Genomic DNA, 13,785 nt, shown 5'->3' with positions numbered 1-13,785 from the left:
GAAAAGATTTATAAAATGCGAAAAAAAAAATTAATTAATGTGCAAAATTGTATATATTTTTATAATGTGTGACATGTCTCTCGATGGAACATGAACAAAAATTTCATTTGTATTTTATCACAAGATCGAACACAAAAAAAAAACATAATAGAAAAAAATACACATTTGATTACAAACAGGAAAACAAAATTATTTTTTGGGAATTAAAGTGAGAAACAAACTTCATTTTACCAAACGATGTTTTCACTCTTTGATCGGTCGTAAAAGAAGAGAGATGAAAATCAACATCATTTGTTGGGTCAATTATCGCTGAAAGTTTTGTGGATGAGTTGGAAAATGTTTGAGAAGTAAAATTTGCAGACAATTGGCTTAATGCACAAGTGCACAAACTAATATAATTAAAAAGAAATGAAAAACATAAAATATTATCGGGTTGAATCAAAAATATCATACCGTTTGTGATATCACATAAAGGAGATCTTGATCTTGTAAAAATCATCCTCTTAACTGAATCATCTAAGCTACATCGTTGAGATGTTCTTGGTCTGAAATCCAAATTTTTGGTTCACAATACAACAAAATTATAAAGATTAAAAACATATAATCATAATAAAATTATTTATGTTTACAAACATGATAATCAAATTTTCGTTAAATAAGATAATTATTTTTCGTGTGTTTACAAAACTAAAATCGATCCGACTAAACAGTTCAACTTGCCAACCTGATGATTATGTTGAAAACATATAATCATGAAAAAATATAAATTTAAAAAACTTAGATATGAATTATTTTTTAAAATAAGATAATTATGCTTCATGTGTTTATATATTTAAATTTAGTAGCCCGTTTGTTTCGAAATGATTAATTAATGGAAAAATAATAAGTTTTTAGAAAATAAATATTACATGTTTAAATTTTGAATTTTTTGTGATAACAGTATACAAAAAAATGAAGAATAAAAAAATAACTTAATTATTTGAAGCTCCACTTTTCGATATTTTTTACAATTGTCAAACCTTGAAACCAAGAAAAAATAAAAAAAAAATTGAAAGTTTTATTAAATCTTAATTTATAAATTTCAAATAATTAAGTGACTTTTTAAAGTGTGTATCCATAATTTGATGCAACGTCTTATGGGTCCAAATGGGTCAACATGATCCCGACCCTACCCTACCCTACCCTACCCTACCCGAATTTTATTTCCAGGACATATTCATAGTCTAACCCGAACCTGAAACCCCGATCTGACCTCAAATTTTTCCTTTGAATTATAATTGTGTTTGTTTTTTGCAACTCCTAACATAACTTACTATTGTATAAAATTTAAGGCCCACACCAACTTGAATTTAACACAAGTTTCATATAAACAAAGGTCCAATATAACATTTAATATTTGGACATATTCACATTGTGTGTTTTGGCCCAAAGAAAAAATTTAACCTAATTATTGTAATATATAAACAATACATGCGCAAAAACTTTTATTTTGTACACCACTTCTCTCCACTTTTCGTTTTCCCATGTCTCAAAATACAAACTCACACCGGTTTTTTTTAAGTTTTTAATTTTTTAGGGTTCCTGTGCTCTTGAAAATCAACATTTGTTGACAACATGATTAGTAGTTGGATCGATTTCAAAGATTCTCAAGAGACATGATGCACATATTTTTCGGAATTTCAATAGCTATTCGAAAAGCTTTTTTATACATTTTGCATTCAGATTTGAACCTAGAGCTTTGTTTAAAGCTACTCCACACTTCAGATCTGAGAAATTATATGATTTATTTTATGTTGTTGGATCGATTTCGTTTTTTTACTAAAAGCTATTTTATACATTTTTTATTTAGATATAAACCTAGAGCTTTATTTAAAGCTATTCCACACTTCAGATTTGAGAAATCATATGATTTCTTTTATGTTTTTTTAACTAATCGGTTTAATTTTGATTAAAAGCTATGTTATACATTTTTCATTCAGATCTGAACCTCGAGCTTTATTTAAAAGTATTACACACTTAAGATCTGAACATATTCTTGTTTGGATACAACAATCTCAATTCAACATATATCTCAGTGACTATATCTCTTGATATGTTTTTTTTAAAAAAAATTACATATAAAACAAACCTAGATAAAATGCTTATTCAGATAGATTAAGGAAAAGTCTCGTGCATTGATGTTCTCGTATTTTTTGACTTTTTGAATATAATAATTAATTTTTATACATATTATATTCGGATTATATTTCTTTATTAATCTTTTGTTCTTATTGTATATACATTTCGAAAGAGTTAGTATGATTTAAATTTATATTTTGGCAGTTGTTAAACGTGGAAGATGTAAAAATCTCGTTTTTTATATATATTTTTGCAGTTTCAGTCCTCAGCAGGAAAGAAAACATTTGGATTATTTGCACACAACAGAGAAATATAAGTTAACTTTCCTGACCATAATTTATATTTAATATAAATTTAGAGACCAATACATGAGAAACATACCGTTTGTTTGAGTATTACTCTTGGTGCTCTTGTTATTAATAACCGTAGATGTTGTCAACCTTTTCATTTTCTATTTGAGTTTTTGAGATGTGTTTCTTCTGTAAGATGGTGGAGCCTAAACTTCTCTCTTTGTGTCCAGAAAATCTGTCAAAAAACATATAAAATTAAGATTTGATATGTAAACTTATTCCACTCAAAAAGTAGTTTCAAGATACAGAATTGAGAAACATACCGTTTATCTTGAGCTTCTGAGAATTTTGTTTTTTCTACTTGTAAGAGTAAAAGCTACTTTATAGGAGTTTTTTTTGAAAAATGGTGCTCGTACTTGGGTTGTGCATATGTGGTTGGCTTGTGTAAATATTTTAACATTGGGTTGTGTTTATTCTTTTTTCAATGTATTGAAACTCTAAATAATTTAATGACATAATCATAATTATTTTCACAGTAGTTTATTTTTTAAACTGTAATTATTGATTGCTTTATTAATCCAAATAAAACACAAGTCCATTTTACAAACGTTCCAGTTAAAATTACCTTCTGAAATATTTTTTCAATTTCAACTAATAATTATTGAATGTATGATTATTTTTAATGTTCACTTCAAACTCTTAAAAATCTAAGGGGATAATTATTTATAGTATTTTTATATTTTATGGCTTTAAATATTATATAAGTACTTAATTAATTAGCCAAAATAAAGTAGGTTTCAAAATCTTAACTTTCGTAATGTTAGTTTTCAGAATTCTTATATATGTACCATTCATTATTGGTTGTATCATCAATTGTAGTTTTTCTCTGTATTATTACCTCAAATATAGCCATAATCAAAATTTAAACTCCCTTTAAAATTTTTGTTAGAATAATTTTTTAAGTTTTTATTCCGTTGTATTATACTTACTTTTATGCCCATAGATTGTTTTGGGCATAGACATAATAATGGCTCTGTTGGAATAGGGTATATGTTCTTTTGGTAAAAAATAAAATCAAATGCAACTATTAAAAAGCAAATTCTTATAAAGTCAACAATCCAACAACCAACATAGCTGTGAAACATATCATGAAGAAAAAGAAAGCATAACGATAACTTCATATAGCAAATCCGAACCACACTCCTCTTAATTTACTGAAGATTTAACTCTAAAATAAGTTAAAAGACATAATTTAATCTTTCTCTTGCTTGATTGTTGATTTCATTTTTTTGTCGGTAGCTGTTGAAGAGAATTCATCGATTAGAGATCTCTTTAATGTTGAATCATTGAAAACATCGCTTGAAATGATGGCCTTGGCTGTTGATTTCAAAGGAGTTGTTACTTCATCTTCAGATGAACAAATCTATAATTTTAAAAAATGAACAGTCAGAATTTTGATGTTATGAAATGATTTAAACTTTAATCTTTACCTCCTTTATGTCTCCAATGTCTGCACTTTTTATTTGAAAAAATGTCAGACTCCTGTAGAACAATAAATATAATGTTGCATGTATTAGAATCTAGACGTCTCTTGAGAAATATAAATTCTAACATGTTTAAAGAAAAATCAATTTACATGACTTTCAAAAGTTTCTCCACAATATTTTTCAATGGCAGTGGGGTCTACAGTGACTTTCATGACAGTATAGGTTCCAAAAAAATCCATGAATCTGATTTGGTCGTTCTTGTACTTTAAAAAGAAATTTGTGATCCACTAAATCCTCAATTTCTCTAGGGATTTTTTCTAAATTTGATAGCTGAAACATAAAATAAATTTAGTATAACTTGTGTTATATCAAAGCAGAAGTAAAAAATAAATATACAAAAACCTCTTCCTTGACATCATTCCTCAAATGTAGTGTTGTCTTCCCTATAAGTCCAACACATTCTCGATCCCAAAGTAAGAAAACAATGTTTCCAGTGTTGTCAACAACTCGAAGATGAATCTTAAACCTTTTTATCCAAAAACGAACAGTAATCATCAAAGAATATATTTGGTAAAAAAAACATAATTTAATTGAAAATTATTGATCAAACCTTAAATTTCCAGTCACATCGAAACGATCACACCTTTCACAATAAAATTTATCACCCACTGGTGTCATTTTCTTGGGACATTTCTTACATGACAAATATGACCATTCACGAGAAGATTCAACACCTACAATTTTTGCGAAAACCCAAAAACTTCCGACCTAAAAAATTACATGAAAAATGATATTAAATTTAAAATTTATCATTTGAAATTTTTATTTTGTAATTAGTATATTTATGACATTTTCTTACCTGGTTATCTTCAGAAATTTGTTCTATACTTCGAATATTATTTTTGGAAAGCTCCTCTAAAATTGTGTTAGTTGATGCCAATGAAGCCAATGAAATGGTACTGATTGTTTTTGGGGTATTGATTTCGTTGACCAACCTAAATGCATATCCAATTAGTTAATTTCCATGAAGATTTATATTATTATTTTTTATTTAATATGTAATAAAAAATAATTTAAAGTAAATTAAAAAAATGGAGAAATACCTTTTTCGGAATTCAGCAATTTCATCTAAATCTCCATTGACTACCAAGTTTGTGATATGGTATACATTTGATGCCCGTATTTCACCTCGAAATTTTTTTGCTCGACGCATTTGAAGAATAAAAATCACAGGTTTCACACCAATATTTTTCAAATAGGCTGTCATTTTATCAACAAAATTTCCCCATAAAGTGCATGGTAACCTATTATTCCTGAATAAAATAAACATATTAGATGGTTAGTGAAAAATGTATAAATATGCAAATTATTTTATTAATATTTACTCCGTGTCTTCTAAAACAATGTCAATAAGCTTTCGCGGATGTCCTTCGATTTCTTTGTTTTGTGGGGAATCTATTGCCACCAATCGTCCAATGACATCTATCCAAAAAAATTCAAAAGTGTAGGAAAATAATATTAGTTAAAATGCCCATGAAAATGAAACTATAAATTCTCATACCAAAAAGGGTTGTCTCATCCGTTACATGTGATGCAGTTGATAGTACAGGAAAAGACTTGAATTCATACATCAAATTGGGAAATGTATCTTCGAAAATTTCACTGACATTAGTGTTTGCAATAAAAATAATTTTGTATTTGTTCTTTGTGGTCTTGAACATCATTCTATTTTCTGCAACTACAATATTTTTTATGGCAAATACATGTCCTTCCCTGAGAATTGGTTTCAACCTTTGCATCACCTCATCCTTTTTAATGCTAGCATGTATGCGTGAACCCTGTCATATATGAGAAACTTTCATAATAGCTAATACATAATAATTTAAATTGATGTCGAATAGAGAAATAAATATTCTTACTTCTCGATCATGAATGACATTTTCTAAACTATATGTGTCCTTTTGAAATACATGTACTTCATAGCTTCGAACCAATCTGAGTTTAAGGCACCATTGTGTCTTCGTAAGGTTCACCTCAGAGATGGAGCTAAACAATGGAGGAATTTTTGAATTTGAGATTTGATAATTTTGAGATTGATTTTGACAGAATATGTAAAAATGACTAATATTTTACCAAATATTTATACACGTCTTGTCTTTATTTTAGGCTCTTGGGCTGCCTTATTTGAATTCAAATTCAAATAAGGCTAAGGTAGCCCAAACGATTGGAATTAAGATTGTTGTCCTAATTTATTGATTTATTATTGAAAAAAGATATTTTGTCAGACTTAATTTATTTAACAATGGGAAAGACAAATCATTTACTCTGAATCATAAAGGCTCAAGTCAGTAGTTTGAACCGAAATTAATAAATTAGAATCTCTCACTTTATTTCCTTTTTTAACTAATCAATTTGGCGGGATATTTCTATATTTGGCTGAAATTGTGCTTTTATATATAGATAGATGCATGAATTTCATCTTTAAAGTTTTTTGTACGGTCCAAAATTAAGACGATGTAATCCAACATCATGCAAATCTAGGAAATATGGAAAATAGTTAATTAATTTTAGAGGATCTACTGCGAGCTTGTGTGATCGATTTCCAAAGAAGTTGGGAACCGAAATTACCTCTATTGGAGTTCACCTACAATAATAGCTATCAATCATCTATTGGGATGGCTCTTTTTTAGGCGCTTTATGGAAGGAAATGTAGATCTCCTATTCATTGGGACGAGGTTGGCGAAAGAAGAGAAATTGGTCCGGACTTGATACAAGAGACCGCCGAGCTAGTAGTCAAAATTCGAGATAGAATGAAGACCGCACAAAGCCGACAGAAAAGTTATACTGACAAGAGACGAAGAGACCTAGAGTTTGCGGTGAGAGACCACATATTTGTGAAAATAGCACCTATGAAGGGTGTTAAATGATTTGGCAATAAAGGTAAGCTTAGTCCAAGATTTATAGGCCCGTTTGAGATTTTGGAGAGGATTGGAAACTAGCCTATAAAGTGACATTGTCATCGATGCTTTCTGGAGTACACAATGTGTTTCATATTTCGATGCTGCGAAAGTACATGTCGAACCCTTTACATGTACTAAATCACGAACCTCTACAATTAACTCCAAATATGACTTATGAAGAAAGACCTGTCCAAATCTTTGGAAGGAAAGAAAGAAGACTCCGAAACAAGTCATTCCAATTGTCAATGTCAAGTGGTTGAATCACTCGGAAGAAGAAGCTACTTGGAAAACCGAGAGGGACTTGAGGAGTCGCTACCCAGAACTATTCGGTAAGTTTTAATTTCGTTGATGAAATTTTATTTAGGGGGGAGGAATTGTAAGATCCAAAATTAAGACGACATAATCCAACTGCATGCAAATATAGGGAATATGGAAAATTGTTAATTAATTGATAATAATTGTTAAATTGATTATGTGATATGTTTATATGATGTTTTAGTAGTTTTTCTACTTAAATGCATTAAAATATATTTTAAGGGTTATTCGAGTTGCAATCGAGGAACGGAGACCGAAGGCTAAAAAATGGAAAATGTTTTTATTAAATAATTGTTTTTAATTATTTAAAATATGGTTGATGTTTTTTCTTATTTTTGAAATTAAGGAGTTTTTTGAGTTGATTTTATACGCCGGAACGTAATTTTTATCGGCATTGGATTTTCAACAAAAATACAAATGTTTTGACAACCCGGCTAATTGTAACGTCCCAAAAATTTGAAGGTCCACGTGAACCACATGCATGCGAGTTATTAAATTTCTTTGGTATTTTATTAAATTGTTTTAAAGCATTAAATGCATGTTTATTTCATTAAATTGTATTTAATTATTTTCATGCATTTTATGCATAATTATTGCATGGTAGAATTTATTTCATGAAATTTTAAAGGTTTATGCAATATAGATTTTTAAGTTGCTTTTCGCGCTCGAACGAGGAACGAAGACCGAGAAATTATCAGAAAAAATTATTTTACTACATGATTAATTTTTATTAATTATTTTAAGATGTTTTTAAGTGTATTTTTCAAAAATGGGATTTATTGGGTATTTTTATCCGCAAGATTTTATTTTTAACGGTACGTAAATTTTGTCGAATCGGAGACTTTTTGAGGGCTCGGCTATTATTTTCAAAAACTTTCCAACAAGAAATATTTTTAGGGAGTGTGTTTGAATTTAATGGACCTACTTTTAAGCTTATTGTGCTTAAATATATTTTTAAACTCCTAATTGGCAATTTAGGGCCCATTATATACTAAATTATTATTTAATTAACACCTTAACCTCACTTAACCTAAAACACCCTCCCCTCAGCAGGTTTTCCTCTCGGTTTCAGCACCCTAACAGCTGAATAGCATCGGCCTTGGCTTGTCTTTGCAAATAAATTATTCCGACGCTTTCCCGTTGCTCATTTCTTCGTCGTTCTTGCTTAGAAATCATCAAGGCACGCGTTGTATCTCTTCTTTACTCATCACACACGTTTTATATGCTGTTGAATGTGTACATCCAAGAAAACTTTCGATCCCCCCTTGTGCATAAAAGATTTTGGTGATACAATGTATTTCTTGCATTATTTTGTTGTTCACTCATGATTTTTCTGGTTTGTGGTGTAAGGTGCTGCTGTAATAGGTTGACAGAGAGCTGTTAAGGTCGAGGGTGATGAGATTTAGATGCTGGAGTCGAAGTTCGATCGGGGTCGTTGAGATTGTTGAGAGCCGATTGGAGTTGAGGCTTGTGTGGGGGCTCGATCGGAAATTCTGTTGCCCCGGTTGTGCGAGGGTCATCCCCAGCCCTGGACCAGACCCTGTTGGGTCTGAGTCGTGATCTGGGATGACTCGAACCATGCTGGAGTCGGTGGAAAAGTTGATCGAGCAAGGTTGAGTCGGGTAGGCCGCGAGTAGGAATTTTTTTGGGATGTTTCTCGGCTCTTAGAAGATAGCAGCGGGAAGGGGCTGTGTGGGTGGGTTCAGCAGGTTCAGAGGAGACCTAGGGGGTCTAGGGAAGGGTGGATCGCAGCTGGTCCCATCAGTAGAAGGCTAGGATCTCAAATATGTAAAGCGGTGCGCTAGGATGGGTTGGATTGGAAAGTGTCGCAACTCCAACAGCTGGTGGCCTACTGTTCTAAGGTTTAGGGGGTTGGCTTGGATGGTTTTAAGGCCGTAAATGATTGTATTAGGTGTGGAAAAAAAGTTGGGAAAGTTTTGGTTAAGTTTTGGTTCGATTCGGGTTAAAATCGGGACATCGGTCCAAGTTTCAAAACGAATTGGTTAAGTTATAAAATGAGCTCGAATTTATGTCTAGGAATGCTTTTGAAAATATTTTGGGACATTTTAAAGAGTTTGGTAAGCTTCGGGTAAATTTTAGAGGTCCAGGGTTGAAACGTTAATTTTTGGGTTTCCAGGGGCAAAATGGTCATTTTGCACCCAGGGTGAGATTTTGGTCTTGGCAGCACCCTGAGCACAAATTATAATATTTTAAATGATTATGCATCATGTTTACGATTTTTATGCTATTATGATAATTATGATGCATGCTTGGTTTAAAGAAAAAATTATGTATATGTATGATTTTATTAAGTGATGAATATGATGACACATTTTGAATGAAGTGATTTAGTTGTGACTGACACGATGACACGATGATATGATTGGAGATATCGTGAGGGAAAAGGCCCCAGAGGGAGCCCGTTTACGGGAGAAGGCCCCAGAGGGAGCCCGACGATCGTATTTCCATTGACATGATATGATGACATGATAGGCTCGGGCTCAGTTGACGGGTGAGAGTGTCGCTGATGTCCCCCGCCGCCGGGTACCGCGGTTACACGTAGATGGATCCATCGACTGACATGATGATACGAAAGTCACAGTTAATGAACGAAATTCAAATTAAGATTTTAACACGTATATGCTGATACGATGATACATGCTATTACCATGTTTTGACAGGTCACAGTTACGCATATGATATGATAACATGATGAGACATGTTTTGATACGTTACGATTTTACACGAAACGCTTATTTCATGTTTTTAAGCTCATGAAATGTATTTTGATTATGCTATTTTTCATTGCTGTGTGCTACGTATATGTACTTGTTATTACTGGTACAGGTGTGTTGAGTCTTTAGACTCACTAGGCGTGTGTGGTGCAGGTGAGCATTTTGATCAGGGGACCGGAGGTGCCGAAGACTGAGTGGGCAGGCGGGATGCGCGGTGACACGACCCGAGGACCATTATTTTTCCGCATATTGATTCACGTTTTTTGAGAGGAGTTGCACATTTTTATATGTTGATGATATTACGATTTTTACACGTTTACGCTTTCATTGATTTTGGATGACGTTAGTTATTTTTAAATTGCATTATTCTTGTTGGCAAATAAATACGATTACTTTAAATGTTATTTTGTAATTGCGAGCTTAAAAAAAAAAATCTATATTTTCGCACTTTTAAAACGGTAGACGTTTCACTAATAATTTCACAAACTTTACTAATCAAAATAATTTTATTTAGCACTAATGAACTTATTGGGCATAATTAACTTTTCTAATGGGCCTAAGCTAGTGTTAGTGTCCTAAATTAATTATTTAAAGCCTTAAACCTACCCCATACCTCATTATCACACGCCTCCACCATATAACAAACACACAAGGACTCCTTTTCACTAAACCACATGGCACACACAAGTTTGAAGAGGAAAGCATCGAATTTCTTCAAGGTTTTCAAGCCAACGTCTCATCGTCGTCGTTTTTCGATTCGCCAACGTTTCATAGTGCGTCAAAGGCACACCATATTCTTTTATTTACTCATCCATCACACCATAGTATTTGTTTAAATGTGTTTTGCATGAAAAACAAGTGATGCTTTCAAATATTTTCGTTCATGCATCATATGTGGATTTTTAAAGCATGTATTTGATCCAAAAACATGTTTGATATGTTCTTAATGGGTTGCCATGATTAGGAGTAAACAAGGGTCATGTTTTACACGAGTTATAGGGTCTAAAGTCACGCACGAATCGCTGCACACAATAATAGAAACAAGCTGGAACCAACCGCGTGTGTGGCGATGTCAAGGGCTCGGGTTCAAGGGTCTTTGGTCCATGGCTTGGCACGGCTGCAACCAGGGCTGGGTTAGGGACGTTCTAGGGTCAAGGAAGGAGTCCTAGCCACGCTAGGACTCGATGGCTACGACTCGAGTCAAGGGGCTGTGGAGGAGCCCTAGCAAGCTAGGACTCCACCCGAGAAGCTTCAAGCTTACGCATGGGGTGCGCAGCCGCGCGGGGAAGGATGGCTCGGCCAGGGGGCTTTGGGCTAGTTCGAGTCACTAGGATCCTAAGAGGGTGCACAAGGGTTTGGTTCAGAGGCTGGTCCAGTGGCTAGAGTCCTAGGCACATATCGAAGAGTCCTAGTGCATGGAGGGTTCTCGGCCATGGCATGTGTTTTGGTTTTGTGGCTTCGGTTGGGGCTTGGGTTCGAGTCCTAAGGGTTCTAAGGGTCCAGTAAGGTCCATAAAGGTTCTGGTTCGAAGTTGGCTCGGGGTGGTTCGGTGAAAAAATAAGATGACTCGACGGTTTAGTGCTTAGGTTCGAACAAGGATTTTATTGGCTAGAAGTTTGAAATATGGCTCAACGGGGGTCGAGTCATGGTCAACGATGGCTAAATAATTAATATAAGTCTAAGTTTTAAGTTTGGAAATTTTATAGTAAAGTTTGATTTAATTCGGGATTAAAACACATTAATATGTTATGATTAAATAATAAATTAAAAGTCATCGATTTAAGTTAAATAAAAATACGAGAAAATTAATGTAAGCTTAAATAATTATTTGGGATGTTCTAGTGTCAACGGAATTAAGAAAATGTCAAAAACGTAAAATTTTACGTTTAAGAGTAGAAAGATAATTTTACACCCGAAAATTAGTAAATGTCATGGCAGTGTCCTGAATGTTGTTTTATATGTTAATATAATAATGTTGCATGTTTATGGAATTTTATGATTAAATTTTATATTAAAAGACAAATTGCATGTTTGGTTTTAAAAAAACATTATATGCATGTTTAATTTTTATAAGTGATGAAAATACGAAATATGGAAAAAATTGAAGTAATTGTGAGTAATAAGTTGATACAATGATATGTAGGCTCAGTTAACGAGTGAAAGTGTTGCTGATGTTCTCGCCGCTCAATACTATGATTACATATAGATTGATTCATCTACCAATACGCATACGAACACGAAATCACAATTAACGATGTGAATACAACAAAAATGAATATTAACATTTTTAATATGAATATGTTTATGATGATATGAAAATGTTTATAAAAATTTCACAATTTTAGATAAAAATAAAAACATATTTTAAGTCATTTTGAAAAAATTCGAAAGTAAATATGATAATGACGTCAAAATTTACAAACTTACTAAAATAAATCTTTATAATATTTGTTATTAAATAAAAATACTGCTGTATTTTAAAATTTTATTTTCCATAACCTAACATGATGATATAAAATTTATATGATAATTATGATAAAATATTTATTATAAAGACATTATAAAATATATTGTATTATAGTACAGGATCATATAATTCTAACGACAGCTAAAAACATCAATTTTCTTTGTGGCAAAACATAAAGTACATCCCTCTTTATTATACTACAACACAAATTCATGTTCAAACAAGTTGGAAAAAGCAAAGCATCCCCACACAATTCCTTTCTCGCTCACTGATGATTCAAGAGCCTGTAATTCACAGCAGCTGGAAGCAGCGCCGCCACCAGACACGGCACGAACAGATCACTGGCAATCGGATTCAGACTCTTGAAGGTCCGCCAACTCCCGACCAGCGACACAAACAGCAGTGCGCAGAGCGCCAATCCAACTCTCACAGCACCGGCGCCTAACACGATCGGGTACCACCCGAGGCTGAGCCCCAGTTGAGCCATGTAGAGATACAGTGCCACTGGGCGGCGGTGGAAGCCGTGGTCGGCCCAGACAAGCCAAGACGAGAGGCCTGACAGGAAGGAGGATGTGAGACACGCGAGGTGGAGCGCCCAGAGGGGAGGGATGTAAAAGTGTTTCTCTATATTGCCGAAGCGATTTGTGGAGCCGAAGAGGTAGATGACGAGGACGGCGAGGGAGATAGGGAAGGCGATGGCCATGGCCAAGGAGCGGAAGCCGCGCCTAGCCATGCCTTTTCTCTTCGGTTTACTAGAGCTGAGATCTGAAGGGCGGGTGGCGTCGATGACATTCGACTCATCTTTCTCTGTGGCTCGATGTTTGAGATCGCGGGAATCCATTGAAATAGATTAATGGAGAAGAAATGAAACGATATTGCATACCAGGAATTACCAGGTGGTGGGGTTTTATTGAAGAAGGAAATTTATTCGCAAGATTTTATATTGGAGAGAAGCTTCGTGGCTATGTGAGGTGGCGCGCAATGGCGACAAGGCGGGACACGTGGGTACAACGCTCTCGTCCATCTTCTATTTACTTCAATTTTATCTTTTTATAACCTAAACCACCTTAAAAATTATAAGTGACGGATTATAAAATGAAATTTTTATAATTAATATCTGAGTAGATCTTGTAAAATGATCTCACGAATCTTTATCTGTGAGACGAGTCAATCTTATCGATACTCACAATAAAAAATAATACTCTTAGCATAAAATAATATTTTTTCATAGATGACCCAAATAAAAAACCGTCACACAAAATATGATTCGTGAGACCGTCTCGTACAAATTTTTGTTTTGATATCTATGGTCAATGCCGAAAATGTATTTTGCTTTAACTTAAATTTATATGTAATTACATCTAAATAAGAGTGACGAAAATTTGAGAAATAATGGTTATACGAGCATATGTA

General features: G+C 33.2%; 1 protein-coding gene and 1 long non-coding RNA gene across 2 annotated transcripts; both read right to left on the bottom strand.

Annotated features, from left to right (window-relative positions):
• Positions 1–4,297: 4,297 nt before the first annotated feature.
• On the bottom strand, positions 4,298–4,914 carry LOC142530869 (uncharacterized). The gene is made up of 2 exons (XR_012816180.1): positions 4,506–4,914; positions 4,298–4,421 (listed from the first exon to the last, which is right to left on the bottom strand). It is a non-coding gene; the product is annotated as an uncharacterized LOC142530869 (long non-coding RNA).
• A 7,584-nt stretch (positions 4,915–12,498) lies between these two features.
• On the bottom strand, positions 12,499–13,298 carry LOC142530868 (translocator protein homolog). Its single transcript, XM_075636751.1, has one exon. It carries the CDS (start codon positions 13,211–13,213, stop codon positions 12,638–12,640), a length of 576 nt encoding a protein of 191 aa, XP_075492866.1. The 5' UTR covers positions 13,214–13,298; the 3' UTR covers positions 12,499–12,637.
• Between the last annotated feature and the right edge of the window lie 487 nt (positions 13,299–13,785).

This window comes from Primulina tabacum, chromosome 17 (assembly GCF_025594145.1).
Source record: "Primulina tabacum isolate GXHZ01 chromosome 17, ASM2559414v2, whole genome shotgun sequence".
NCBI lineage: Eukaryota > Viridiplantae > Streptophyta > Magnoliopsida > Lamiales > Gesneriaceae > Primulina > Primulina tabacum.
Note: the sequence above shows the minus strand (reverse complement) of the source record. Positions and strands in the feature narration are given on the sequence as shown.

Coding starts and splice junctions, on each gene's coding strand:
- LOC142530868 (XM_075636751.1), bottom strand. CDS start 13,213: ATGGATTCCCGCGATCTCAAACATCGAGCCACAGAGAAAGATGAGTCG.